The sequence below is a fragment of the Lagopus muta genome, chromosome 6, assembly GCF_023343835.1.
Source record: "Lagopus muta isolate bLagMut1 chromosome 6, bLagMut1 primary, whole genome shotgun sequence".
NCBI lineage: Eukaryota > Metazoa > Chordata > Aves > Galliformes > Phasianidae > Lagopus > Lagopus muta.
The window spans coordinates 32,681,247-32,708,082 of NC_064438.1; the positions used below are offsets into that span (position 1 = coordinate 32,681,247).

General features: G+C 35.2%; 1 protein-coding gene across 5 annotated transcripts in view; it reads right to left on the reverse strand.

Annotated features, from left to right (window-relative positions):
- NOVA1 (NOVA alternative splicing regulator 1) overlaps nucleotides 1-26,836 on the reverse strand; it is a 129,670-nt gene that overhangs the window by 30,192 nt on the left and 72,642 nt on the right. For 4 of the 5 annotated variants that reach the window (XM_048949334.1, XM_048949333.1, XM_048949338.1 and 1 more), the window contains one exon: nucleotides 3,415-3,581. In XM_048949334.1, the coding sequence (XP_048805291.1) occupies nucleotides 3,415-3,581 (167 nt within the window). Of the gene's footprint in view, nucleotides 1-3,414; nucleotides 3,582-13,912; nucleotides 13,991-26,836 lie in introns of those variants that run through there. The other variant, XM_048949335.1, reaches the window with a different exon arrangement.

Sequence of the window (26,836 nt, forward strand, 5' to 3'; positions counted from 1 at the left end):
GCCAGTCAGGATAAACTCTTCGTTATAGCAGAGTTCACTATAAGATCACATGCTCTTCCTTATGTATAATGCTAATCTCTGCAATAGCAAACTGCAGTTCCATATGCTTCCCGGGTAGGCTGCAAAAACACCTTCTACCTAATAAATAACTGCATAGCTGGAAGGAAAATTCTGTCATTGTAAAGAAGCTTCAGTGGTTTCTGAATAAGGTGATGTGATAAGACACTACAGAGTTTTCTCCCACTCTTTATAGTAGCTGCTATTAGTTTAGAGGTGAAATTTAAAGCTCTGTAAGCTAATTATGAAGCCAAAACAGCTCAGTCTCCTGAGTACTTTATGAAAACTGCATTCTGTTCTCCCGGTTTATAACATGGTAGTACAAAGCTGGTATGATACTTCCTCTATTGGAGAGGTTAGATCCTCATAGCAGTTTCTAGGAAATAAACGAATATAGTCGGTTATTGTTGAACAGTATCTAGAAGCTACAGATATCTGACAGCTATGAAGAGACTATCTATATTTCATAGAAGTAATAGATGCAAACAGTAATGAGTTAAATATTGATCAGACCTATTCAGGCTACAGACCTACTTGATATTTATTAGTAAGTCTACAGGGTCAGAAGATTAGAAAAAATATTGTCGAGAAGGCTCAAACTGAATCAGACAGATTTGCCTGTGAGGATTCCAATGACAAAAAGTATAAGTTAGAGAGAATGGAACACTTGGATTGCAACTTGATTTGTATAAATAAAAGCCAAGCCATGCTCAGCCTCATTGTACACCTGCGCCTTCCTGAAGACAGAAAGTTCTGAAACTTGAGAGAGGCAGCAAACAGTTTACCTACTAACATTCTTAACTGAAATCATAAACATACATCTCCTTTCTTTGCTTGCTTCTTATCTGTAGAGAAGTCCACAATGAGAGCTATATCCTCATACAGACATGGGTGATACTCCAAAGCCTCAAGCTATAAGCACCTTCATTCCTAAGGGACAACAGTCCTGTTGTTTTTTTTCTTCTTGCTCATCTGCTTGAGACAAAATCAACTGAAATATGTCTAAGACCTCCAAGGGAAGGCAAAATTTATAGTTTCAAATCTAATCTTTATCTCATATGCTAAAGCTGCTTTCCTCAGCTCACAACATTATACTTCAGAATACTTGAATGATAAAGTTTTTGGGTAATTCTCTAAGAGAGTAAAAGCACATAAAAAGTTTGTGTAAAAGAAGAAGCTGTAATTCATACTGCTTGTTTTTCACATGTTAATAGTGATTTGAATGACCAGAATGATCAGGATAGTGCCTAAAATTTTGTCCTGTCTGTTGTAAGAACATAGCAGCACAGAAGTTCCAGATCATGATTATCCATTATAAAATATCCTTTTACATTTCTTAAATAGAAGTAATTTCTATTTCATTAAGACAGTCGACATTCTGACAGCGGAGTATACTTCACTATAAACTCTATCTAACAACTAAGCTAATAATTTCAAATCTTGGTTAAAAAAAAAAAACACAACAAAACAGAATAAGACTTACACTGTCAATATTTACATATTATGAAATTATCATGAACAGATGTAACTTCCTTAAAACAAAATTAAAACAATTAACTTTACATAGTTGAAACTGTTCAACATATGAACAAGCATATCTGCAAACGATAGACAGGTGTTCACCTGTATGTGCACAGATGATACGTTTAAATTATAAAATGTGGAGCCAGAAAAAAAATACTAGAATCATGTAAGAAATATATTGTATTCAGCCTGTGTCTAGACTTCAGTGGTAGCAGCTCTAATATCTAAACCATCACTTCAGAAGTTAACATTCCAAGCATGGAATCAAATGAATAAAAGTAAATAAACAAAAAAGAACCAAAAAAAAAAAAAAAAAAAAAAAGGAAAAAGAAAACAAAAATACACTGAGAACTAACCACACCACCACCAACTTCACAAAGTAGTTTTCTTTAGAACTAATTCCTCCTCAGCTTCTGTGTGGAAAAACTACATCAAACTGAGAAACAAGACAGGAAGTATTAAGGAATATCACTATGCAGCTCTGTAATCTAGTTTCTCAGTAGTGACTTGAAAAGAGTTTCACTTACATTGCAAAGTGAAAAAGCACTTTTTACAGCAATAAATAAAATTCATTTCCCACTTGGTTAAGAGATAACGGCATAAAATCTAACATTCTACAGGATGAAAAGACATTTAAAGCACAGATCTGCTCTTCAGGTTTCTCTCTCTTCCTCTCCTCTCCACCTCAGGCACAAACATTTTCATGTCTAATAACTGAGAGACTAATTCTAAAAATTGAGGCTTTTCATTTTAGTATTTTCTTATAAATTACCTAGAGGGTTTTTTGTTTGGTTTTGTTTTTTAGTGCAAAAGTATAACATGTAAAGAAAATAGTAGTAATAATTAGAAATCACATACAGTGGCTTGGCACAGTTTCATCCATTTAAAACAGTGTGTTCATTTACCACATCTTCATTTATACGTTCTGTGTATGGCTTTATATAGAAAGTAAAGTAATTGCAGACAGTTACTAAATTACTTAATAGGACACTGAATCTAGTAGTAGATTCAGTAGCTAGTGTAGAGGACCAAACAAACTTATCCTACGTAGAAAAGGTGAGAAACTAACGTTCACTCATTTCCTTCTTCATCTTTTTCTAATTCAATAAAATGGAAAATAATTTATTTAAAATTCTATATGACAAATTCCACATTCTCCTTATAGAAAATCATTTCTTTAAAATTAGAATTGTTTTGGGAATTACAGTGAAGTAGAAAAAACACTAATCCAATGATATCTTGAAAAAATATTTTGCATGTCCTATAGATACTGAAGTAAGACAATATAAAACAGGCAAAAAGATGCCAAAAATAACAGAAAATGAGTAGTAGATAACATCCCAAATAAGTTATCTTTATATTTTCAAATTCTCACATGTAAGATTTTTAAGTATATATTTAAAGGTCTAAAATACAATTAACATTTTTGGGTTTGTTTTTGCTTTATTTAAGATACATGAAAATAGTAAAAATTCTTTTAATTCTCTAAAGATTTACAAGAGGCTCATATTTTTAATTTTAAACTTCAGCAATCCTTTTTAACTAAAACCTAGATGTGTATTATTGCCTAATACAGTAGAGAAGAGTTTACGAAAGAAACACATTAGAGTCTGAAATTTGTAAGACACTAAAAGAACTACTGGGAAACTTGAAACATGCAAGCATAAAAAAGAAGTGGACTAGTAATTTAGTAAATCACTAAAAAGGAAAATAACATGTTCTGAAGGAACATATTATGTTCACCCTTTGCTGCCTTAAAATTTTAAAGCTTCTGAAAACGGAAGCTAATTCTAAGGAGTTGATGCGACTCTTTATTCCCAACCAAAAACTCACTTGTTTGATGCGGTCTGGATTGACAGTGGTCTGTGGCTGTAGGATGCTGACAGGCTCTGTCTTGGCCACATTTTGAGGCATTTCTCGAATCTTCTCTGCAATGAAGCCATGAACTGCATTTAGTGCTTCAACTGTTCCCTGGATCAGACACACCCGCTCTGTAGTACCTGAAAGAAAAAAGTTGATCAAATGGGTTTGTCAGAACTCACAAATCACTTGAATTATGTCATAAAGATGGTGCTCCAAAGCAATCTTAACAAAACATCTAGCAGTACCTCAGTAAGTATCTTAAAATGTTTTAAGCAACTCATATTTATGTGGACTCCATAAACATGTAACTTCCCAATCCAGTCTGGACAAAAGACGATTTTTGTAAGCAATTCGAAAAACTGATTACTGGTAAACTGATTACATTCTGAGCAGTATACTACATCTGTGTCAATACATTTGTCAACACATAGCAAAAAAAAAATCAGAATATTTATGTGACGAGTTATAACAGGTTTTCAATACATCATCTTCAAAATATGATTCTATTTTTTTTTCCCCAAATAACACTAATAAAGAAGGGGGTTTGAATGACATAAGTGGAAGCGACCACTGTAAATGAAGCTTGTTTCCTGCACGTAGCTTTCTTGATGCCTACTGTTCTACGTGGATTCTTCCTCCCCTCAGAAACAACTCCTGTGGTTTTTATGTAAAGCAATCCAGCTCTAAGAAAATGCTCTGGGGAGTCTTTACACTGCAGTATTAATTGTCTCCTAAATGATGAGATGTGATGTGGATTGATCAATGCAGCTAATGCAAGTGTTCTCTAGGTCAGCAGACAACACATTGAAACCAAACATAGATCAGGTTACATCCAAGCTACTGGAGTCTGATGTGGAAAGCACTTAACAAGGATGACTGCTGTCAAAACATGTGAAAGGAGAACAGCCACTGCTAAACAGGAATTTCATTGGACTTGGCAGTAAGTGACTAGAGGGTAAGCTACTGTCTGTGTTATTTTAGAACACACAACAGAGTAGACACACATTTAATCATACTACTTAGTCCAAACATACTGCATTCTAATACACATAAACCAGAAAGCAGTAAATGGGCATCACTGCTCCATGAAGAAAGAGAATTGTGCAAATGCACACTATACATAGAGTAAGATACAGCTTCAGAACATGTTGTTATAGCAGTCCATTTTCTTTGAAGGTTAGGTCTTAGAATTTCTAACGAAATAAATGAAAAAAAAAAAGTTGAAAAGAATAGGGGTCTGAAAAAATTGTTCACACACACACAGCTGGGAAATGCTTTAATCTTTTGAAGCAATGTTGTCATGTTCCCTCATTTAAGTCTAATGGCTTTTCACTCAGATAACAGTGTACAACCATTTGCAAGAGTCACACATGAAAAACTATCAGACGTGACCAACCTGCACAACAAAAATAAACCTATAAATCACTGAAGTTGCTAAGATCTGTCATTTAAAAAACTAGTCCCAATTACTATCTAACACAAACCATTACATTATTATTTTCAGACATTTAACAAGCCCACTGCAGGTTTCTATGAAAAAAAGAACAACTCAGCCAGCAATACTTCATATAATCTTCAAAATTTGTATTAAAATTACAAATCTCATTCTTGAAACAGCTTAAAGCTTGAAAAACAAGCTACCAAATGTGTCTTTATGGATTTTGTTTTGTGTGCAGACTTTGCCAATATATTTTTAAAATAAATTACACATAAAATCAGAGTTGTCGTATATGATTAATTTCCTTTTACATATAAGAAGAAATAAAACATATACAAGTCAAGAATAGCTTTTCCACAGAAAAATAATAAATGCGGATTTGGTGGTCATCACCTGCAAGTTATTTATGCTCATCAAAAATATATTTATAAAACTAACACAGAAAAAGGGAATTTGAACCAGGTTTTTGTTTGTTTGCTTTTAGGAGGCAATTTATAGATCTAACTTTTGAATATGAAAACAGATATTGAATTAGAAAAAATACTCTCCACAGTTCCATGGGGAGAGAACTAGCAGACACTTAGCATTAGCAGACATCAACCTTAAAAGTAAATAAACAAAATCCTGCTTTGATATTCACTTAAGTTAGGTATGCCTAAGAGCTTAAAAGATTGCATTAACTTCTATCATTCATTTTCCTTCTGACCCCTTTACCTACCTAGAACTTCACTTCTGGCAAACATCCTTTCACAACTACCTCCCATAATATAAAGTTCATTTTAAATGCAGTTGTGAAACTTCAAACTCTCACAAAACAAGCTTCTCATCTAAGAAGGTTGATTACTTATTAATCAACTGATACAGCTTTTAAAACAAACATTAAAATAAATGCAGGATGCAATACGATGAAAGAAGCTAAGAAATTTGATGCTTGCACTGTTATTTGTATTTCTAACAGGCATACACCTATCTATACTAGGTGCTATTATGCTTTAAGTGCTTCCTTCAAAGTTCTGATTCAATAAGTGAAAGTTCTACTGCATTCACAAAATATTCACTAAAAAGTAAAATATGCTTCTGTATTTTGTGAGCCTGAGTAAAAGTATTTTGGGAAACACATTGTACCTTTCAGAAATGAATGTCTGGCTTTTCTGTGTTTCTGTATATTTTTTCATTGGGCTTCTGAATCAATCTTAAAGAGCCTAATGCACTTCCAGCATAAGGTTCCCTCAATGCATCTACTAATTATATCTTATACTTTTCCAGTGTACCATACCAATTTGACAGTGAAAAGGAAAACCTGACAGAGGAGCCACAGCTAATAACTAATGGAAAGGCTAAGTTACAATCTCTCATCAACTAAATTGCATTAAGGTTTTTATTGGATAAATCACAGTACAACTGTCTACTACCCTTAGCATCCCAGGCATTTATTTTTCTGACCAATGATCAAAAGGCCTGTACAGTGGGGTTCTAACACAGCTAGGAAATGTTTCAGCCTGTTACTTACCTCACAAAATTTGGTAAAATATGATTGTGCCTTGACACAATTACTCTGGCAATATAAAATAGTCTTTTGTAAATTGCCAGTAATGTCCTTAACATAAACATTCTTCCTTGTCTATAACATTTCCTCTCTGCAATTACATAAAATCTCAATAAATAAAACCAGACAATGAAAAATATGTTTTACTGAAATACATTAGTAATATTTTGTACTTTCAAGAGATGTAAGAGACTTTTATCAGATAAGTGACAAAATGCACATACCCTTAAATGTAACAAGTCACATATGTGCAAAATGTCAAAGAAAGTTCAAGAAGGCACTCTTCTCCATCGATAACTCTCTTTGCTGTACTTGTATTCTCAGTTCTTGAGGCAGCTCTAGTTGTTATTAGTTGAGAACTCATTCCCATCTCCATCACAGAAAGACATCTTTCTCAACACAAGCCTTGATGTGCTAATAGACTTCCCTGACTAGAAGAGGCAACAAGGGCTGGCAGCAATACTAACATTCCCATGTTCTGCATTCATTTTGATCCAGACAAAATAACGTGGGAACTGTTTACACAAAACACATACCAAATTAGAGACTGAAACTTAATATTGCCTGATAAAGTAATTAAAGTAACAGACTCAAAGAGAAAAATCTAATTGAAGTAATCTGTGAAATCAAAAAGAAATAAGTACAGCCTGAAGGAAGCTTCTTTATGTCTCTTTCATAAAACTAGGGCATACTTAACTTAGAAACAGATTATCAACCAGACACATTTCGCTTAACTAATGCTCCGTTCTTCTTTAACAGAGATAAACAGATCCTTTTACTGTTTCATCTGCAATTACACCTTCCGAAATTCTAACTATTAACATTTTCTGCAGCTGATACTTCACATCAGTCAAACGTCTAATAAAAAAGTTTAAACATGTATGAATAGCAGTTTGTTTCTTGAAACGTGATGTTAATCAAGTGCAATCAATGATTGTGATTTGCTAAAATCTGGAAAACTGAACATTAGAAATACCAATCTTCCAGTATTTTCTTACCAGGTGTCCAGACATTCACAGGAAGTTTTAGCAGAAACAGGTTACTGCTGAGCCCTTACTGATCACATGCAGCACATCAGTGTGGCCAAAATGGTTAGCTAACTAGATTATGGAAAGGGCTATTTTACTTAACTGTAGATCCCAAACTCAATCCTTTCCCAGGTCTTCACACAGATTTATGACAGGAAAAGAGGCATTCCAGAGTGCACCCCACTGTGCCCAACTGCAACTTTCAGTGGGGTGTAAGAGAATGGCCCAGTGTGATGTGTAACTTCACCACCACAAAATTAGGACAGAACACCACATTTGAACACAAGAGAATCAGTGTGAGGCAACACATAGTCACAAGATATGTCAAAATAAATGCTTGTCAAAATAAAATGGTAAAATTTTATTCTATATAGCGATGTTGAAACAAGACAGACTCTCAGATACACTGCTATGAGTTCAAAATAAATCAGCTGTCTTAGTAAGTGTACACAGTCTACGCAACTTCATTTTGTCTTTTTCTCAAAGTACACAACACAGCAAGATGATAGCTCGAGTTACTCAATTTGCATATATATGGTTGCATCTAGATAAATGTGGCTAGCCATGAACACATGTGCACATACACATTAATATTCACATACTATTTATTTTATATGTATTGAAAGTTACCTCAAGTACAATTTAGGTAATGAAATGAAACAAAATGAAAACTGCTTCATAGCACCTGAATTTTCATATCTATATGAAAACTTCATGTTCAGAAGTTGCGCTCAGGTCACGAGTGAATTACATGAATCTGGGTTTGGTGTACTTATTAGTATGAACTGAGAGACTATTATTCCCCTGCCAGAAAGAAATGTAAGAAATTAAAGAGACCATAAAATTAAAAAACAGGAACAACGCACTATTGACAAAGGCTTTGAGGAAATGGAGAGACATCTTGAAAGCAAACAGTCCCTTCTATACAAAATGTTTTGTTGGCTATCAGCTAAGGATTTCATGCTAATTTCCAAAACATTAAATTATACAAAGATAAGGAATTACTATAGTTATTACACTGTTGTAATCCTTGTTTACTGTCTAACATAACTACTTTCCTCTGCTTAAGATTCTTCTAATAAAAAAATTGCAGATTTCACTTTCAAAAGCTCATTAATTTCAATCAAATCAAGAAAAGTTCAGGGATTTTTATTGCTATGGTTTTATGTAGGATGTTACTTAGATGAAAAACAAAAAGAAAATGTGCATGCGAATGAATGAAAAATTTCTAGAAAATAAAAGCTTAAAAATTGGAAAGGACTACAAACTGTTGACAGAAATACTATACATTAGTTTATCTGAAAGCAAGGCCTCCTATTTATTTATATGGAAACTACAACAGCTACAAAGAGCACAGTACAATACAGCAAATTCTGAGCTACAAGATACTCTTTTTAAACATAGCCATCACCATTATCAATGCATTTTTTGCCAGTGATGAACAAGACCTGCATGCTGTGCATGTAAAAATCTGTAATAGAGGAAATGACCCACTATTTCAAAGTTGCTATGACAACATTGTTGATTTCATCAGCAACATATAACATAGTCACATGTCATATGATAACATTTTCTTTCATCAGCCCAAATAGATGAAAACCAGAAAGTGTGAAGTCCAGACTGTATGGTGGGTGTGGTAGGACAGTTCAGACAAGATTGGTAATTGGTAAACTGGCATACAGTCTGCCATTACCATCTTGCAAGAAAAAGATTGTCTTCTTCTCTGGCCTGACTGGAATTTTGAGCCTTCAGCTTAGTCAGTGGTGCAATGTAGCAGACAGAATTCCAGAAAATCCAGTAGGATCACTCCTTTCCTATATTCTAAGACCATGTACATCACTTCACCAGCTGAGGGCTGTGTCTTGAGCTTATTCTTCAGTGGGAGATTCTCATATCACCACTCCATGGTTTGTTGTTTTGACTTCAATCCTAGTGAGGACACCACATCTCATCACTAGTACTGATGCAGTCCGGGCATCACATTCACCTTTGTATTGATCCAGTAGATCCTGACAAACTTGTATATGGTGTTCTTTCTGATCCTTTCTGAGCATTTCTGGGACCCACCTGCTGTAAACTCTCCAATATTCCAGTGCTGCCACCATTATTTCCAACACATTGAAGCTGATATTCATCTCCTTACAATGTTTCCAGCTCATAAGCTGCCAATTCGTGTGGATGAGATGATCAAAACACTCTTCATTTTGTGGTGTGATAGCTGTGCACGGTTGTCCAGAACATGGCTTTAACATCATTGGCATCACTGCTGAAGCGCACCACCCATCACCTCACTGTGCTCACATTCACTGTTTGGTCTCCATCAACATTCAGCAAGCGCCACCCATATCAATGGGTGCAATTTTTATCTGCATGGAGGAATTCAATTATACACCTTTGCTTCATACACAGTTCCATGTCAGGCACCATAGTGTCAGACTGCCCCTCTGCTGCCATCTGTTAGATGGCAACAACATGTAACTGAATACTGGCAGGAAGGTTCATTTTGTGTGGCCATACCACCAACATCCACTTCTGACATCACAGGCCAGCAAAATAAAACAGGAGGCATAACTTTTTCAGCAACTTTAATACTTTGTTATATTTTCTTATATCTTTTTTCTAATAATGTGATAATAGACTGCTTATTAATATACTTGTAGGATTACTAAGGTAATACATATACACATACATTTACTGAAAGAAAATCACTTCCATTTAAGCAGTAAAATATACTTTAAGTTGTAGGAAGTGATGCATCTTATAATTTGAAGTGATAACAGTTCAAATCATCACGGTTTTTCTCCAAAAAATAATTTCTCAGGTTTCATAGTTTAAAAATCTGTGAAGATTTGTGAAACTTTTTTTTAGATAAGGCCAGATGCTCAAGAAATCAAAATACCTAATACGCTCATTACTATCTATTTGTTCAGAAAAAGCAAATAACATATTCCAGGTAAAAGAGCTATACTAAGCTTAGAAATTATTCTAAATCTAGAGAAAAATTACTAGTACTTGTACACTAAGAATATACTTGTTTATTGCGTGTATATTTTAAAAATATTTTAAGTAAAAAACAGAAAGCGAGCATGTAATTTTTTTTAACAGCATACCTATTGCTGCTGTATGGTTTTTAAGTCACTATCCTTCAAAAAAAAAAACAGCCTTTCAAAATCAATTTCACAGAAAAAAAGGTATTTCACATAAGGATAAAGCATAGAGAAAGGTTATATCAATCATAGTTATAGCAAGGGCTGTAGCATATAAATTACTCCACGTTCCAATCCAGAAATATGAGAAAAGGATGCATACAGATGTATATTTTCATTCTAGAAAGAATGCTGTCACTTGAAAAATACATTTCTGACCCAAATAATTTAAGTAGAAGTAGTATTAATGAAGATATTTATACACGTGCAAAAGAAAGAAGTAACATGGAATAATAAGCTAACAGCAGAGAATCACAGAATGGCCAGGGTTGGAAGGGACCTCAAGGATCATGAATCTCCAACCCCCCTGCCACAAGCAGGGACACCAACGTCCCCCACTTAACACTAGACCAGGCTGCCCAAGGCCCCATCCAATCTGGCCTCGAACACCTCCACAGACGGGGCATCCACAACCTCTCTGGGCAGCCTGTTCCAGCACCTCAGCAATCTCCCTGTAAAGAACTTCCTCCTGAAGTCTAACCTAAATCTTCCTTGCCTCAACTTAAAACCATTTCCCCTTGCCCTGCCATTATCTACCCTTTCAAAGAATTGATTCCCCTCCTGTTTGTAGGCTCCCTTTAGGTATTGAAATGCTACAATGAAGTCACCCCGCAGCTTCTTTTCTCCAAGTTGAACAAGCCCAGCTCCCTCAGCCTGTTTTCATAAGGGAGATGCTCCAGTCCCCAGATCACCTTTGTGGCTCTCCTCTGGACCCTCTCTAACAGCTCTATCTTTCTTGTACTGGGGGCTCCAGACCTGGACACAGTACTCCAGATGGGGCCTCACAAGAGCAGAGTAGAGAGGGACAATGTCCTCCCTGTCCCTGCTGGCCACCCCTCTTCTGAAACGGAGCCCAGGATACCATTTGCTTTTCAAGCTGCAAGAGCACACTTCTGGCTCATGTTAAGCTTTTCATCCATCAGGACCCCCAGGATCTTCTCCATGGAGCTGCTCTCTAGGACTGCTTGCTTCCAGTCTGTATAGATGCCTGGGATTCCTCAAGCCCGCAAGCAAAACCTTGCACTTGGCTATGTTGAACCTCATTAGGTTCACCCAGACCCTTATTTCAATTATGGGAAATTTTGGTTTTTTTTTCTTTACATTTTAACTTCTACTGTCGTTTTCACTGCAGCAGATGGCCCAAGGTTGTATTGTGCTGGCATTACCAATCATGAATATTGCATGAATTGTACCCAGTTTCAGAATCTCAGACTTTCCATATTTGCAGGTTTCTTGCTAACATGCTATGGAATTCAAAACCTGTGAGACTTTGGGACTTTAATTTAAGCCTGTGGCAATGAAGATGCAGCTGTTCATTTATAAGCAATCATCACAGCTACAGAAGTTGTAAAATTAAATTTGAAAAGCCACTTTCCTGAACTTTTAAAATGATTAAATTATTATAGAATCAGTGCTACTTTTTATTAGAAATACTTTTACTCATTAGCTTTCCTCCGAGTTTAAAATAAAACGAAGACAATTGCACATAGTATTTCACCTGAGTTTGCACCAGGTTAGCATTGCAGATTATGTATCAGTATTTGATTATTTTGCTCCTCACATACATAATTAGAAGATATCATCAACCATGACCCAGTCAAGAGTCTTTTGCAGATGGCATTATAAATTTTATTCTACACTGGCTCAGCTGCAACTAAACATTGCTAACAGAATTTATTTAAATAAAACTTCCATCAGTGAATCAAACCACAATTATAAACTGGGGTTTCTTACTCATTAAAGAAATGCCTTTTTCATTTCAAAAACACAGATGAACAATGCAGTTTTTCTCAATATGTGAAATCTACAGGTCTCCTCTCTGTTGAAAGTATAACATTGTATCTGTAAAAAACTGATTTCCATGTGTTGGCATCTGTAAGTTCCTACTTTTAACTATTAATCATCTTTTTAGATGACTGGGACAGTATCTAGGGTGCAAATAGCTGACCATGAGAGAGTCCAGAAATCCTCTAAGATACTGCCAATGCTCAATTTTTGCTCTTACAGTTAGGTAAGATCCTAAAAGCTTGACAAGTATTGCAAAGTGTCAGGACAATCAATTTTTATCAGTGAAAATATTTACAAACACATGACAGAGATACGATCACACTATCATGGTTTTCTTTTTTGGTGAAAAGAGGAAATTTCCCTTTGTGAGAAGCAACTGCAGTGTTTCTTAATGTTTTGTTCTGAGTACAAATATACCAAAAAAAAAAGTGTATTTTCAAATCGACAAGATTTGAAAAACAAGATAAACAAGATATCAGTTCTCTGCAGACAGCCAGCAGCTTAAGAGTCAAGAAGCAGATTTTGTTGTTTACTTTTTCCTTTCCTGAAAGTTTTCACTTCAGTAAAAATAAATAAATAAAAATATACCCTCAGAAGGTAAATTGTAAAGGAGCGCAAGACTCCCAAAGGACATAAAAGCAGAGTTTTTGTGATTTTCTTACACAGAAGGAGCTCTAATCTCCTTTGTTTATACATCTATCTTGTGACACGAGACTCTACAGAAATTATCTTTATGAACTTGAATTAAAAAATCATGCAGTTTTCAAAGACAACAGAAGCTTCCTTCAAATGCAGTTTCACCTTTTCCTTGCAGACACCCTGGGTAATTTCTTTGGTAACACCAGACATACAATGCAAATGAATGTGGAAAGATTTGAAAAACTTCAGGGATAAACCTCTAGGAAAACCTTTAAGAAAAAAAAAAAAATAGCAAATTGCCTAAAATTATATGATTTAGTTTGTTGTATAACAATGCAGTGGATGTCACAAGGTGAGGCAGGTGAGAATTTCTAAAGTAGGGGATACTTCAGATGTCCACTGTTTCTCATTACATTCCTGTTTACCCTTCACAAGCTCAGAACTGTAGCGATGAAAAAATCAATGAGAAGTGAGATAGAAAAGTGATCTTTTTGTTCTGTGTTTATTTATGATGATGGACTATCACCAAGAGAAGTGGTTCCTGCTAAATATAGACAGAATCAAAGGTGATTTACAAAGACAGCATTACATGCTGAACACCTCTAAGAGAGATTAAAGACTATGAATCTCTCCACTAAAAATTTATTAAGGCTGAACAGTATTTTTTGCTGTGTTATGTGGGGGCAGGTGTATAATCAATGAATATAGAGATATTACAATTATGAAATAAACCAGATAACTTGGTTAACCAGGTTATAATAACAAAAAGAGAACAGATAGAAAGCTTACCCACAAACAAAAAGAGAACAGATAGAAAGCTTACCCACATCCTAGGCTTGCTGGAAAACTCCAGAGGAGGGATCTCCAGAAGAGATACTTTCCTACTGCTAGTCAGCTCTTAAATGGGTCTAAAAGAGGTGGAGCCAGGCTCCACCCTGTCTGGCAGCACAGGTGAATTGCCTTCACCTGTGCTCCCGTGGCTGATTCATTGCTCGCCTCAGGTGGTCAATCAGAGGTTCAGGCCATGATTCAGCAGTTCCCATACAGCAGGTATTGCTCATGATATTTAAGACTGTTTTGTGTCCTGAAGAAAATATAAGTTTGAGTGTTGCGATTTAACTTTGTTCTTTCTTGACACAATGTGCATGCAAAAACATATGCACATAAAATCTAAAGATCTGCTGTTTTATTTTTACTATTATGATGACAAACTTCAAACGTCATATATTCTGCAGACTGATTTATAGAAGTCAGTCTGCTGTGAAACCCTGTCAGTGATGCTAATTTTGTTTTATCATTGTGACCTGTTAGAATTGCGTTTCTTCCCAAGTTGACACCACACTCTATGGAAACTCCTTCAAGACTTTTCTCTGATGCAGTCACTCACTGCAAGGTGGAGTAGTAACATGGAAATGACTACAATGCTGATGCTCACTTGGGGAATTGTCAAACATCTAACTAATAACAGATGGAAGGACTTAGAAATTCTAACATGCAGAGGTTTCATGTGCTAGTAAAAATAAGAGGTCTTTATTCCTGAGCACAAAGTTTGAATCTTATAAAATTACGTAATGCATATCTGTCCACAATGCATGACACACAAAGTTCCTAGGAAATAAGAATGAGCATCTCAGATTGAAATTATCAAGATTTCTTCACACATTACTCAAGACTATCTTCTAAGTCAATTGCTAGTCAAATGATTATGTTTATGTTCTAAGCAATGGCGTATGGCTGAACAGTCAACAGTTAAAAAAGCCAACTCTCAGAGAATCCAGCAGGATAAATCTTTAGAATAGATGAAATAATCTCCAATGAGCTCATATTATAATCTGGGAAATGTTCTCATTCTTTAACTTTTTAACATAAAAGCTATTTTAACATAAAATTCATCTGTAATCTAATCACATTCTGGTATAGCCAGAGATATCATTTGCCAAAGACAGCCCATCATTCAGAACTAACTTTTCTGCTTACAGTGTTTATTACAGAATGCAAGGTAACACTACCTTTGCTAATAAACACTACAGTATCTCAATTTACAGGTTACCTGGAGGGCAGAGTAAGCTACAGCTTGTTGCAAATGCACCACACATCATTCAGACAGCATTGTTTCCTGCTTTATTTTAGTACGTGCCAAAATAGGAACATCATATTCTTTAGACATTGGAATTTTATTAAACAAATGGATGTGGAAAAGAAAGTAGGGCAATCAAAAATAAAAATGCTGATTTTAAGGTTTTCCTTAATATTTCCTTAAAGAAAATATTTTTTATATAAACATGGATGTGTACACACACACACACACACACACATATCTCAAAGAATTTTATAAGTAAAAAAATGAATTCCTGTCTGTAACATATACATGAAGAGCTTGAAAGACTTTTGAACATATTTGATAATGTTAATATCTCAAGTCTTTGTAGCAAGACATTTTTGCAAATACCACTACAAAATTCCACTGTAATTCTCTAAGAAATCTGGCCTAACAATAAAAAAGAAAAAAATGTGGCAAAATGGTCTATTAACAGCCCTGCTATTGCTCCTTTACTCTCCCTAAAACAAATAACTGGATAGGACATGATTAGAAGGAGTTGTTTGCACATATAAACAAGAGATAGAGTCGTATCACTTCTATCAACAAATCACCTTCATTTGCAAGGGTATGAATTTGAGCCACAAAACTCCCCAGTGTGTCAAAATTTAAATGGAAGTAAACCAGTTCTGCAATTGTTAAAATAATACACAAGAGTTAGAATAGTGAGCCATCAATTCTAATTAAAGGCTGCAATTAACGGATACTTCAATCAATCATCTCTGTGGAAATATACTCTATTGATTGCTACATTGATTACTAAAATCACATTGAAATAAAATTAATGTATAGTTATCTGCCAACTACTTAAAAATACTACTCTAAGACTTATAAACAAATTACATCATAACTAGGATGAGAATTTCTTTTCTTTTTCTATAAGCAATTGTGTGAAACAACTGTACTCAAATAGCGAGTGCAGTACTCAGCTACGTATTCTTAGAAATAATTTTACTTTCTGCTACAAATCTATATTAACATGACCTCCTCATGGCAATCCTTTATTACTTGCTTTTCCTCCAGAAGGGCCTGATGAAGAGTCAATTTTTGCTTCTATCAGACAATTATATGAAGAAAACTAGATTTTCCAGATCTTTTGACTGAGTCAAAACTCAGATCTGGCTGCATAAATAACAGGAAGAAGTTAAAACACAAATTGCAATTCTGAAACATTCTGAAGAAAGAGGCAGGTGGAAAGCAGAGTTAATTGCCAGCCCATGAAATCCCTGACTGTCATATTTTACACTTCTACAGGAAAAGAATATAGAGAACGTCGTACACTGTCAGCCATTACAGAATCAAAACTGAGAGTGGCAAGAAAGAATGGTGGATAATTGCTTCCCATCTTAGTACTTACACAAGAAGATGCTTCTAGTCTGGTATGGCACAAACACAAAAAGCTGTTTGCTTCACTCTAAAGTACATACATGAACAGTATTATATACAGTTTGTTTATTAATATGTGCAGTTGCCTGATTTAAATTACATGCAATCTACAAATGCAGGCAGTGTGCTTTCAGCTGCCCAAAAGCACAGAACCTAGAATATCGACATAGCTGCTTTGTTACCTTACCAAAAACAATCGCTGTATTATTTAAATGCAGTTTAAAAGAAAAAGAATACCAGATGCTTTCAGATACTACAGCCTCTTGACTTTGAGAGGAGCAAGTTAAAAATGCTAAGAATCTCCTTAAAATCCTGAGTTTTGTGAAAAGCCTCCTTCAAATTGTGAAGTTGCTGATTTTAAGCTGGTAATTGTGCCAGCAGGCAGCCAGGCTACAGAAATCTACTATACAGATTTATGACTGCCACCCACTGCTACTGAATGCTCTGCAACTATGGGCTGTAATCAGAAGAAAAATAATTAAAAAACGCATGAAAGGAGAAAAGAAAAATGTCCAGTTTTTCTTCGTTTTGAAAGATCCCATTTTCATTAATTTGATGTTCATTCTTATAGAAGTAGATTAACAACCAGGCTCCAGGAAGCTTCCAGCTGCTTCTTCAGAAATGAAGACTAAACTTCATAAAATAAGGTAAGGTTTTAACTAAAGAATGTAACTAGGCATCTATTAATCAAAACTTGCTTCTTTTACTTGCATTCTACCAACCTTAGCTTCCTTTGAAAGTCAACTAACAGCAGGCAGTAGCAGCAGGTGAGAAGGAAGAAGTGATGATAGCAGGTGAGATGAGCCACAGGTGTTATATGCTGTCTAGCTCATTTCAAAAACTTGTTATTGATTTAAACTCACGAAAATGAGTTTACTAAAAACATTACAAAAATATGATTTTTTCTTCCATCCATGTCTTTTGAGAAGGCAAAACTCTTCAAAAATATCTAGGACAATCAATTAATTACCTGCAACTTTTTGTAATACAGTCTGTGTTTATAAGGTGTTATTTCTCTGAAATTATACTAACACCTAACCATATTTAATAAAGACAAATATGGCATCATGGAAAGAGAAGTAACCATACTGATTCATAAACTGAGGGCAAAAATATTCACAAGGAATATCAATGCAACATTGTTACTAGTGAGTTATCCTCTGAAATTCCTTTCTACCTAGAAAAACTTGGCAAATTTCTTTTTAAAAATAACCATAAAGTTGCTGGTGCTTACTAAATATAAATTAAAAATAAGAAAAAAAAAAGTATCTTAAAGAAAACCAAAATAATTTATTAAACCGTTACTCTTTGGAAGCACAAATGCATAAGTATCAAGCTCGCTACAGAACTTCCTTGCTACTGTGAGAAGAGCATAGATACTCTTACATTAAAAACAGTATGTTTAAAAGCCTTCAAATATCTACCCAGAAAAAAACTACAACTAATAATAATAAAACCAACCAACCAAGAAAATAAAAACAGTAAAGCATGCTGACAAAGGAATAACTACTATCAAATTATGAAACAGGACTATTCTGCTTCTTCAGGTGCCTCAGACTCTAGGGACAGGTTTCTAAGAGTAGTTACATTTGTACAGTAACTGATGCATTCACTTTCCTTCACATCAGTAATTAAATTGGCTCAGAGAAAGAGTTAGCATGCTGTATCAAGGATCAGACAAGCTGGCTTACAAAACTGACTTTTCCTATCAAATGAAATTACTTTAAAAGAATAAAACTTTACAATCTGCTTCTGCCAGCTAATGACAGAGTTCAATTTTCACTTACTTTGTTGTGAGGTGGGGGTATCTGTGTGAAGACCAAAGTTTATGACTTAACAAAACACAAACACTTATTCTTACGACATATATTAATACAGTATGTTATAAAACAGGTCAAGAGAAATTAAAAAAACCAGCAGTACTAATTTTTAGCATATTTGTTTTTCTTTTTGTCTTCAAAAAACACTACAGTTTAAGACAAGAAATGCTGCTGATATTTGAGTATAATTCTTCAGAGTTGGTATCTAGCCAGGTTTCCTACATTATCATTATTTTTAATATCCCTTGCTTTTGGTAATTGCTTTTACATAACTGCATTTATGAAAAATAGACAAGCCAGAATTCCTTTCAAAGTCCTCTTCAATGAATCACAGAATGGCTTGGATTTGAAGGAATCTTAAAGACCATCTAGTTCCAACCACCTGCCATGGCAAGGACATCTCTCATGAGATCAGGGTGTCCAATGCTCCATTCAACACTATTCATTTTATTTATATTGTTTTTATTGTTCTCAGCCACAATACATAGAATCTGTCAACGTTAAATTACATGTGACTAGTTTGTCAGTTTATTTGCAATACTAAATCCTACTGTTTCCCCTATTTCAAACTCTACTTACCATTCTCTTTGAAGAAGCATCAATATTTGTAACCTAAAATGTGAAAACCACTTTACAGAAACAATCCAGAATATCCAGCTTGATAAAGAAATCCAGTAATGGCATGTATAGCTGCAAAAACTGAAGGTCCTGACAGAAACATGGAAAGAGTCTAAACTGACACCAATATCTAAAACAGTTATTACCCTAGTTGCACACAATTCCCTTCTGACAGATGCTGCCCTCACAACAGAAATATTGGATCAGATTAGTAACGAAATCCTGAACCTTTCATTTTCAGACTGACAAATCAGGATAAAATAAAACTTGGGACTGGTTTACCTCAAAACGCCAGGCTGAAAACCATGGTGATTGAGGAGCTAATTCACAAGCAGATGGCATGCTGCAACTCCTACACTACAGCATCAGTTGACTGATTTGTAACCCCTGGCCACGAATCCCTATAAGCTCTAATAGGATAGAAATCTTGTAATGCACAGACCATTTGAATCAACAGAGAAAAGAATCGCTACAGCAGCTGCAATCAGTTACCTATCAAATGTGGTATCCTGTTCCCTAAGCTGGTTAGTATCAAGCATTTAGAAAAAAAGCACACAAACTCTTACACAGTTACAAGTTATAAATCATTCTGATTTCATACTGTCCGCAGAGACAACAAAGTGTGGTCAGATTCCTATGAACTTTTTAAACATTCATCAAAAAACTTCACATTCCATGACTTCAGCAAATGATAACAAAACTTTGGAGCTTTCGGGAAAATAATGTAAAATCCAAACTGTGCTCTGTATTACACGTACTACATCTCATTAACAAAACCTGAGCTAATAGCCAATCTGGAAAGAGTATGAGTAAGATGAAACTTAGTTGAGAAAGCAGGGAATAAAAAACGTAGTGTGAAAGCTCTGTATTTAAGCAGAACCAAAGCTAAGTTACAGAATCACTATTCCCCTCTACCATTCACTTAAACTGTTTTCTCCAGTTTTAGTTTTGTTACATTAAACACAGTGTAAACTGTGACGAAAATTCCTTTAATTTGTATCTTTTCTTATGGCAACTGTGTCCACAGCAATAAGCATTTTCAAAAGCAGGATGAGTTTAAGTAGTGCCTTGACAAAAAGAGGGCTGCAAAGAGTCAGTTTTTGTACGACAAGCCACAAAAGTCTAAAGAATCAACTCATTCCATGCCAAATGTTATCTCAAAGCCCATTCAAGGCAGTTTAGCAGGTGAGAACTAATCACTACAGCAAGTTTCCTGTTGTGCTTTTATTTCAAACCTTGTCTATAATAATGGGACTCTTAAAACCCTTAATTAATTGAAAAAAAAAAATAGACATACAACTGTATTTAGTTTAAAAATCATAGATAACAGCTGGTATTTATTATTTGTCCTAATTCATGGCAACTGACATTTTCTTGATTTTCCAGTAGTATACCAGTAGCTGTGCATATCCGATTCAAAAGAAAACACAGCAGCTGAAATCATCTTCCCAGAAGTACAATTTGACATATTTTCATCTATTGGCATTCAATTCAATACCTAAATCAGTATTATTTCTGGATATTTCAAGGGAGCTCAGCTGACAATGTTCATATTGTTTTAGAGCACAGTGCATTCGCAATAATTTTGAATTAATAACACCTACGAATTGAAAAGTACGCTTCTGAATTTTTTCTAACCTTTAAACTTGACTTCAAGGTTCACTGTAGAATTAATCAGCAACGCTAAAAATATATATTGAATTCAAACACAATGAATACATTATTCACATGTTGGAACTTAACTTACTTTCTAGATAACCAGAGATCTTTTCCACATGAACAAAGCTTTAACCATAAATTACTGCTCTGTTTTAATGTCTATTAAAATTCTAGGGTTCCATCTTTTCTGCACTGTTTTTTAATGGTGATTCTGCTCCTATTCTTAAGTACTACCAGTCATGTTACAGTCAGTATGACTGGATTCCTTTCACTTACAGTGTACTTTTGTGGACCATGTATGTGGATCTGCCATACTGCCAAAGGAAGTGTCAAGATGAATGATATTAGATTTGCCGCTTTGTGCAGTCCTTTTCTTTTTAGGGGAAGAGCAAGGAGAGTTCACTTTTTTGCCATACTGCCAAATAGAGCCTGACTCTGACCTTTCCTGAGGAAACTGGGAATAGTTGCATTGGAAAAAAAAAAAAATAATAATGGCATAATGAAGCTGTAAGAATACTGAAAAATAATTGTAAATGTTACAAAAAGAACTTCAATTTAAACTCCACATGATTAGTTTTCGGATATTTAGCAGTTTTGCTCGTAAGTTGCTCATAATCAAATGTATTAAAATGTAACATGGGAACCTAGGAATTGTGCAGTGTAGTTCCATGCTGCTTTGTCCTCATGTCCCAGCCACCTGCCTTTCACATAGCAGAATACAAATTGATCACTGTAGTTTGGCATCCCTACTGCATTTTTCCCTTCTTCCTAGATCAATACAATGGGCACCTTCCCCAGGTAATTCTTATGCTGCATGCAGTTTCCCCTTTCCTGGTACAGTCTCAATCTAATAGTGAGGATCTAATGTCGCTTTTCAGAGCAAGTGCTGAGGACACTATATTGGCATACACCAGCAATGCACTCATGCAACAGGTATTCTCTTTTTTAAAATTCAATGGAATCCCAAGCTGCATTAGGAAGAGCATCAGCAGTATGTCAGGTAAAGTGATCATTCCCCTCTACTCAGAACTGATTAAACCACATCTAGAGTGCAACATCCAATACTGGGCTCCCTAGTAAATGAAAGATGTCAACATACTGATGTAAGTACAACAAAGGACATAAAAAATGGTCACATGTATGAGGAGGAGCTGAAGGAGCTAAGGTTGGTGAACCTGGAGAAGATAACATTTAGGGGGATCTTATCAACATGTGCAAATGCCTACCTAGTAGGAGGAAGTAAGTAAGGCCCAGAATCTTTATTATGCACTGAATTCACAAGAGGCAATGGGCAAAACTGAAGCAAGAAATTCCATTTAAATACAAACTCACAAAAAACTTTGAAAAAAACACACCCCAGTGTGAAGATGATAGAACATGGGCACTGGCTGCCTGCAGTGTTAATACACAGAAGTGCTGAAAACCGTACACGATGTTGTTCTAGCTGCCCCTGTTCTGAGTACAAGTCTTCAGTTAAGCAGTCTCACTTCCTAACATAAATTATTCTGTCATCTGACGGTGTGATCTACACACACATTCACCTTATGAACATAACGTCAACTTAGATTTTATAGTATATTTTTTATAAGATTTGTAATGGATAAATGTTAAAGAAAATTTTTAAAAATGCATTTCCTATTTAGAAACGTTATATTTCAAGCTCTTACTCTTAAATATGGAAATGAAATGGAAATTTGTCTTAATGGTCACAAAAAGCTTTTCAAACATTTAAACTATATTCTGCATGTACAGGAAAGGATTGTAATGCTTTAAGTTGATTATACCTCCTTATGAACAGTATAAGTGTCTTGCTGATGGTCATTATTCTTAAAATATAGTAGCAAACCACATGGGCTGGCAGTTTCCATGAAGAACTACCTACTTTTAAGCTTGACAAAATACACAGGAGAGCTTTAACTATACAAGAACAGTAGTAAGTGCATGACGAAGATCACATTCCCAAGCACTTCAGCTATGCAGAGAAAACCCTCTGTGCAAACTCTTCATGATATGCACTACATAACTTGGGAAGATCATTTAACTATGAGAAATCAGAGAGAGAATCCTCCAGGATTATTTTTCCAGTACCAGCTCATCACATAGGATCTTTATACATTGAATACATTCTGAATTAGGTCATTTAGAAATAACTTGAGTACTAGTAGCAATGTGCTTAATACATCATTTCAGACAGCTTCACTAGCCCTGTTAAATATACACACTAAATTGTAAACGTTTTTAATCAGTATCAGTCATCCTTAAAGAGGAAATACAGGCATCTAAAATTCAATTAGTACTGTTCACATTAGATGTTAAAAGAAAAGCTGCAAAAGTGTTACACCTTTCACATTTTCTAATCAGTGCTGATAAATGTAAGACCAAATGTACGTGACAAGCATTCTCAAGAGTTAGTTAGGGTCAGAGTCAGCAGGAAGTGCTTAGCAGTCTTAGTACAAGCTATTGCTCCACCCATAATTAAAACAAACAACAACAACAACAAAAAAACCACCACAAGGAATTCTCCTCCACACACTTTTGCTGAAAATGCAGTCATGAATAGCTGTAGAATAAGACTGAATGCTTATATGTAGGATTCCCTAAAATTGCTTACAGCATATCCGCTTGTTTAGGAGCAAGAACTGCACACACAAGTTCCTTCCCCTCCTAAACAAATCTACCTGCATTAATTTAGATCTCAGGCCTGTTCTTTGCATGCTGAAGATCTAGAAATTCCATCAGTAATGATGCAAGAGGCTTAAAAATTCCCTTGTTACTCCTCTAGTTTCAGAGATCACAATTTAATTGGGGAATCTATGTAACAATTTAAAGTACTTAAAGTTTCTACTGTGAGTAAATCAGTATTTTTTCGAACAACAAATGTGATTTTATAATATAAATGATAATGAATGTACTTTTTAAAATTTTCTTGTACTCAAGAAAAAGAAGGAATTAAGAAAAAGGTCCTTGAATGTATAAGCACAGTGAAAGTTTAAGTTATCACTTAAAACTCCATCATTCAGATTTCAGTGCTATTCATAATTCTCCACACACTCACCAAATGTGAAAAGTGTCCTCAATTAATGAAATTCACATGCTTGCCTCCCTTATCAGATAACTACTCTGGACTGACTCCTTTAGCGATAATTAGCAAATCAAACACAACAAATATGTAGACATTTCTGACTAGATACGTTAATATTTTTCACAAAAAAAACCCCACCACCACCACCAACAAAAAAAAAAACAACAAAAAAACACCCCAAAATCACACACACACACAAAAATATTTAACCAAATAACAGCCAACTCTTAGCAAGCAGTCAGCACCCAGGGATGAAGTAGTGGATTAAGGCAATTATCTTGCGATAAGTAACAAAACTGAAATTTAATGCTGGATATTACACTAAATAAATCTTTATATTTACATAGATTTTTACATTGAATATGAAAATATTAATATATTAAAACATTTTTCACTAACTAGGACAATGTATAATCTCTCCACTTAAGATGACTTGTGTTGCCTTCACAATTACCAAAGGATACGTCTGTGGGTACCCTTGTGGAGTAGTACCCACTCCATCCTCTCCCAGTGTAACATCTACATCACATCTCTGTGCACCCCATATTTTCCAGAAACTTCCATTATCTTGCTCCATATTACAGAAACGCAAAGCTTTAATTCCAAGAATGACCCATTTAGTCTTTCAGTTCTCAAGAAACAGCGCTACCACCTCCATGCATATGGGTGCATTTTCTGCCAGAATGCAGGCTACAGACATTCAGCCTCACCCTAATAGGGACTAATGGTCACCATGGCTCAGGGCCAGTTTCCCGCGTTTGAAAGCCTGTTTCCTGTTTGTGTGCACAAAGTACTAATCTCTTCCCACCACCTTCACGGCACTTCTGCTCCTGCTCCACAGGATCCCTGTGGAGCACAATTGCCTGTTGCCCCACCGCTCGCAATCCTGTCGTAGGCGCACCCCTGACCAATTTTCCTGCTGGAAATGCACATAAACAGAGTACACAGTAGTACACATCAGAGTATTTTAAAGAAAGGGCTGTTTAATCCAAGTGGAAAGGATACTGTATGAGCGAAGAAAAAAAATCTCAACCTAAGAAGTTCACACAATCTTAAGAGCCTGCAAACTGATTTATTCAAAATGTCTGTAAATGCAGACAATCACACATCAAACTATCCGTCCTCCACATTACATTCAGGAAGAATATTATTTTTGGTCACTACAAAGTTCTTTGTTCCAGTTTCCGGCCTAGATTTCCCCTTTTCCTGTGCCAGGGCAAGGAGTTATAGTCAGGATGATCAGAAATAAACTTTAAAAGCAGATGTGAATGCAGTTTGTTACATACTGGAAAAACAGGGTGATTGTGATTTTCCTGCCTCCACTTAAGTCCTATTGGTATTTATCCTAGAGGAAAAGGTACAAATAAAAGCAAAAATAAATTATATATAGATAATAACCTAAATATTGCCATTAAGTCTTACATTTACGGACTTACTCCATAATCTCTAATGATACTTTCCTTTAAAAATAATTAATTATTGCAGAAAACAAAGAAAAGAAGCAAAGCCAAGCCAAGGTTTAAACACATTAATTTTGTGCAACTGAAAGAAAAGACAAAATGACTGGAACACTTGTTCTAAGTTCATGAAGAATGCTATTTTAGTACTTTGTTGCAATAGCAAATATTTGTGATCTTAATTAAATAACAGAATAGAAAAGTCAACACAGGTTAATAAATGTCATGCTTTTCAAAATTACTGGAATAGCATACCCTAAATTTTACCTATAACTCCAATTATAAATGCAGTGTTTCACAGCCTCTAGCCCTCTCACTTTTATCTCCTGATGTCTAACATAAGAATTAAAATACAGGGCACTGCATTATCTACGCACATACACAAAATGTGTAAATCCAAGCTTTCAATCATAAGTTTTGTTCTCCATGAGCTTAATCATTATTCCAACTTCATCTGTAAAATTTAAAAAGACTCCTGCTTATACGCTATCCACCTGAATTCAAAAATACCTCTGACAGTTAATATACCTACATCTGCTGCAAAAAGTGTTTATTGAAATCTCTGCTCGCTGACATGACTGAACTTTTCAGTTTAATATATGTTTGACATATTACATTTTCCTGAAGCGTATATGGTTAGAGTGGGAGAGAAAGTGGCTTCCTGCCTGCTACACCCTGTGTCAGAAGGAACATTCTGGTGGGAGAAGGGCTCCTTTTCATACCTAGAATGGTTCAGTGGTCTTCACTTAAGATGATTTTACTGCAATGAAGAACAGGGAGAAAAAAAAAATAAAATCACCCTATAATATCACAGGAGGTCGCACCGTTTTCTACTTTTTTTTTTTTTCTGCATCTCTAGGTCTATGTTTCCTCTATTTAAACTCTTTAAACTACCAAATATTAAAACTGATTTTCTGTTCTTAAGATAAGACTAGAAATTCTGAGTGTATCTTCTAATGCATGCAATTAAGGAAGGAGTAAAAAAAAAAAGTAGTAAAAAAAAAAAAAAGGAAAAAAGTTTTACCTCAAAACATCAGGTAAATTTGATAATTTCATAATAATTTCTCATCAATTTTAGTCAAAATGAGGAAAAACAGCTTAAAATTTTCCAGGTAAAACTATTTATTAACCTGACTTTGAAAATACTAAGAATACCTTACTGAAGCAGCACAGAAATAGGTCTGAGAATAAAGTGTTTCCAAACCTGCAAACAGCAGGAAACAATTTGGAATGGACTAGGTCAGCAACCACTCAGCTCTATTGGGAGCATACCTCCTTTCTCCACTCCTTCCCACACAAGGTACTTTGCCTACCTCTTTTAAACCAGAGTAAGTATTCCTACAGCTGCAAAATGAATTAGATAAGCTCAGTGATCAGCTTGCAAACTAATCCTCTTAACTCCCTTTAAAAAAAAAAAATCATTCTCAAATGGATGAGTGAGCGGATGAGACCTACTGCAAAACTGGACAGATGCTATTGCTGATGCAAAGAAAGGACTGAAATGCATGGCTTAGGGCAAGACTACCTTTTTGGCAATGACATTTAAATTAATGTCAGAAGACCATGAAACGACACCACTAAGCCTCTGAGGACAAAAACCTCAGTTCCAGTCCTTTAATTTAGGTGC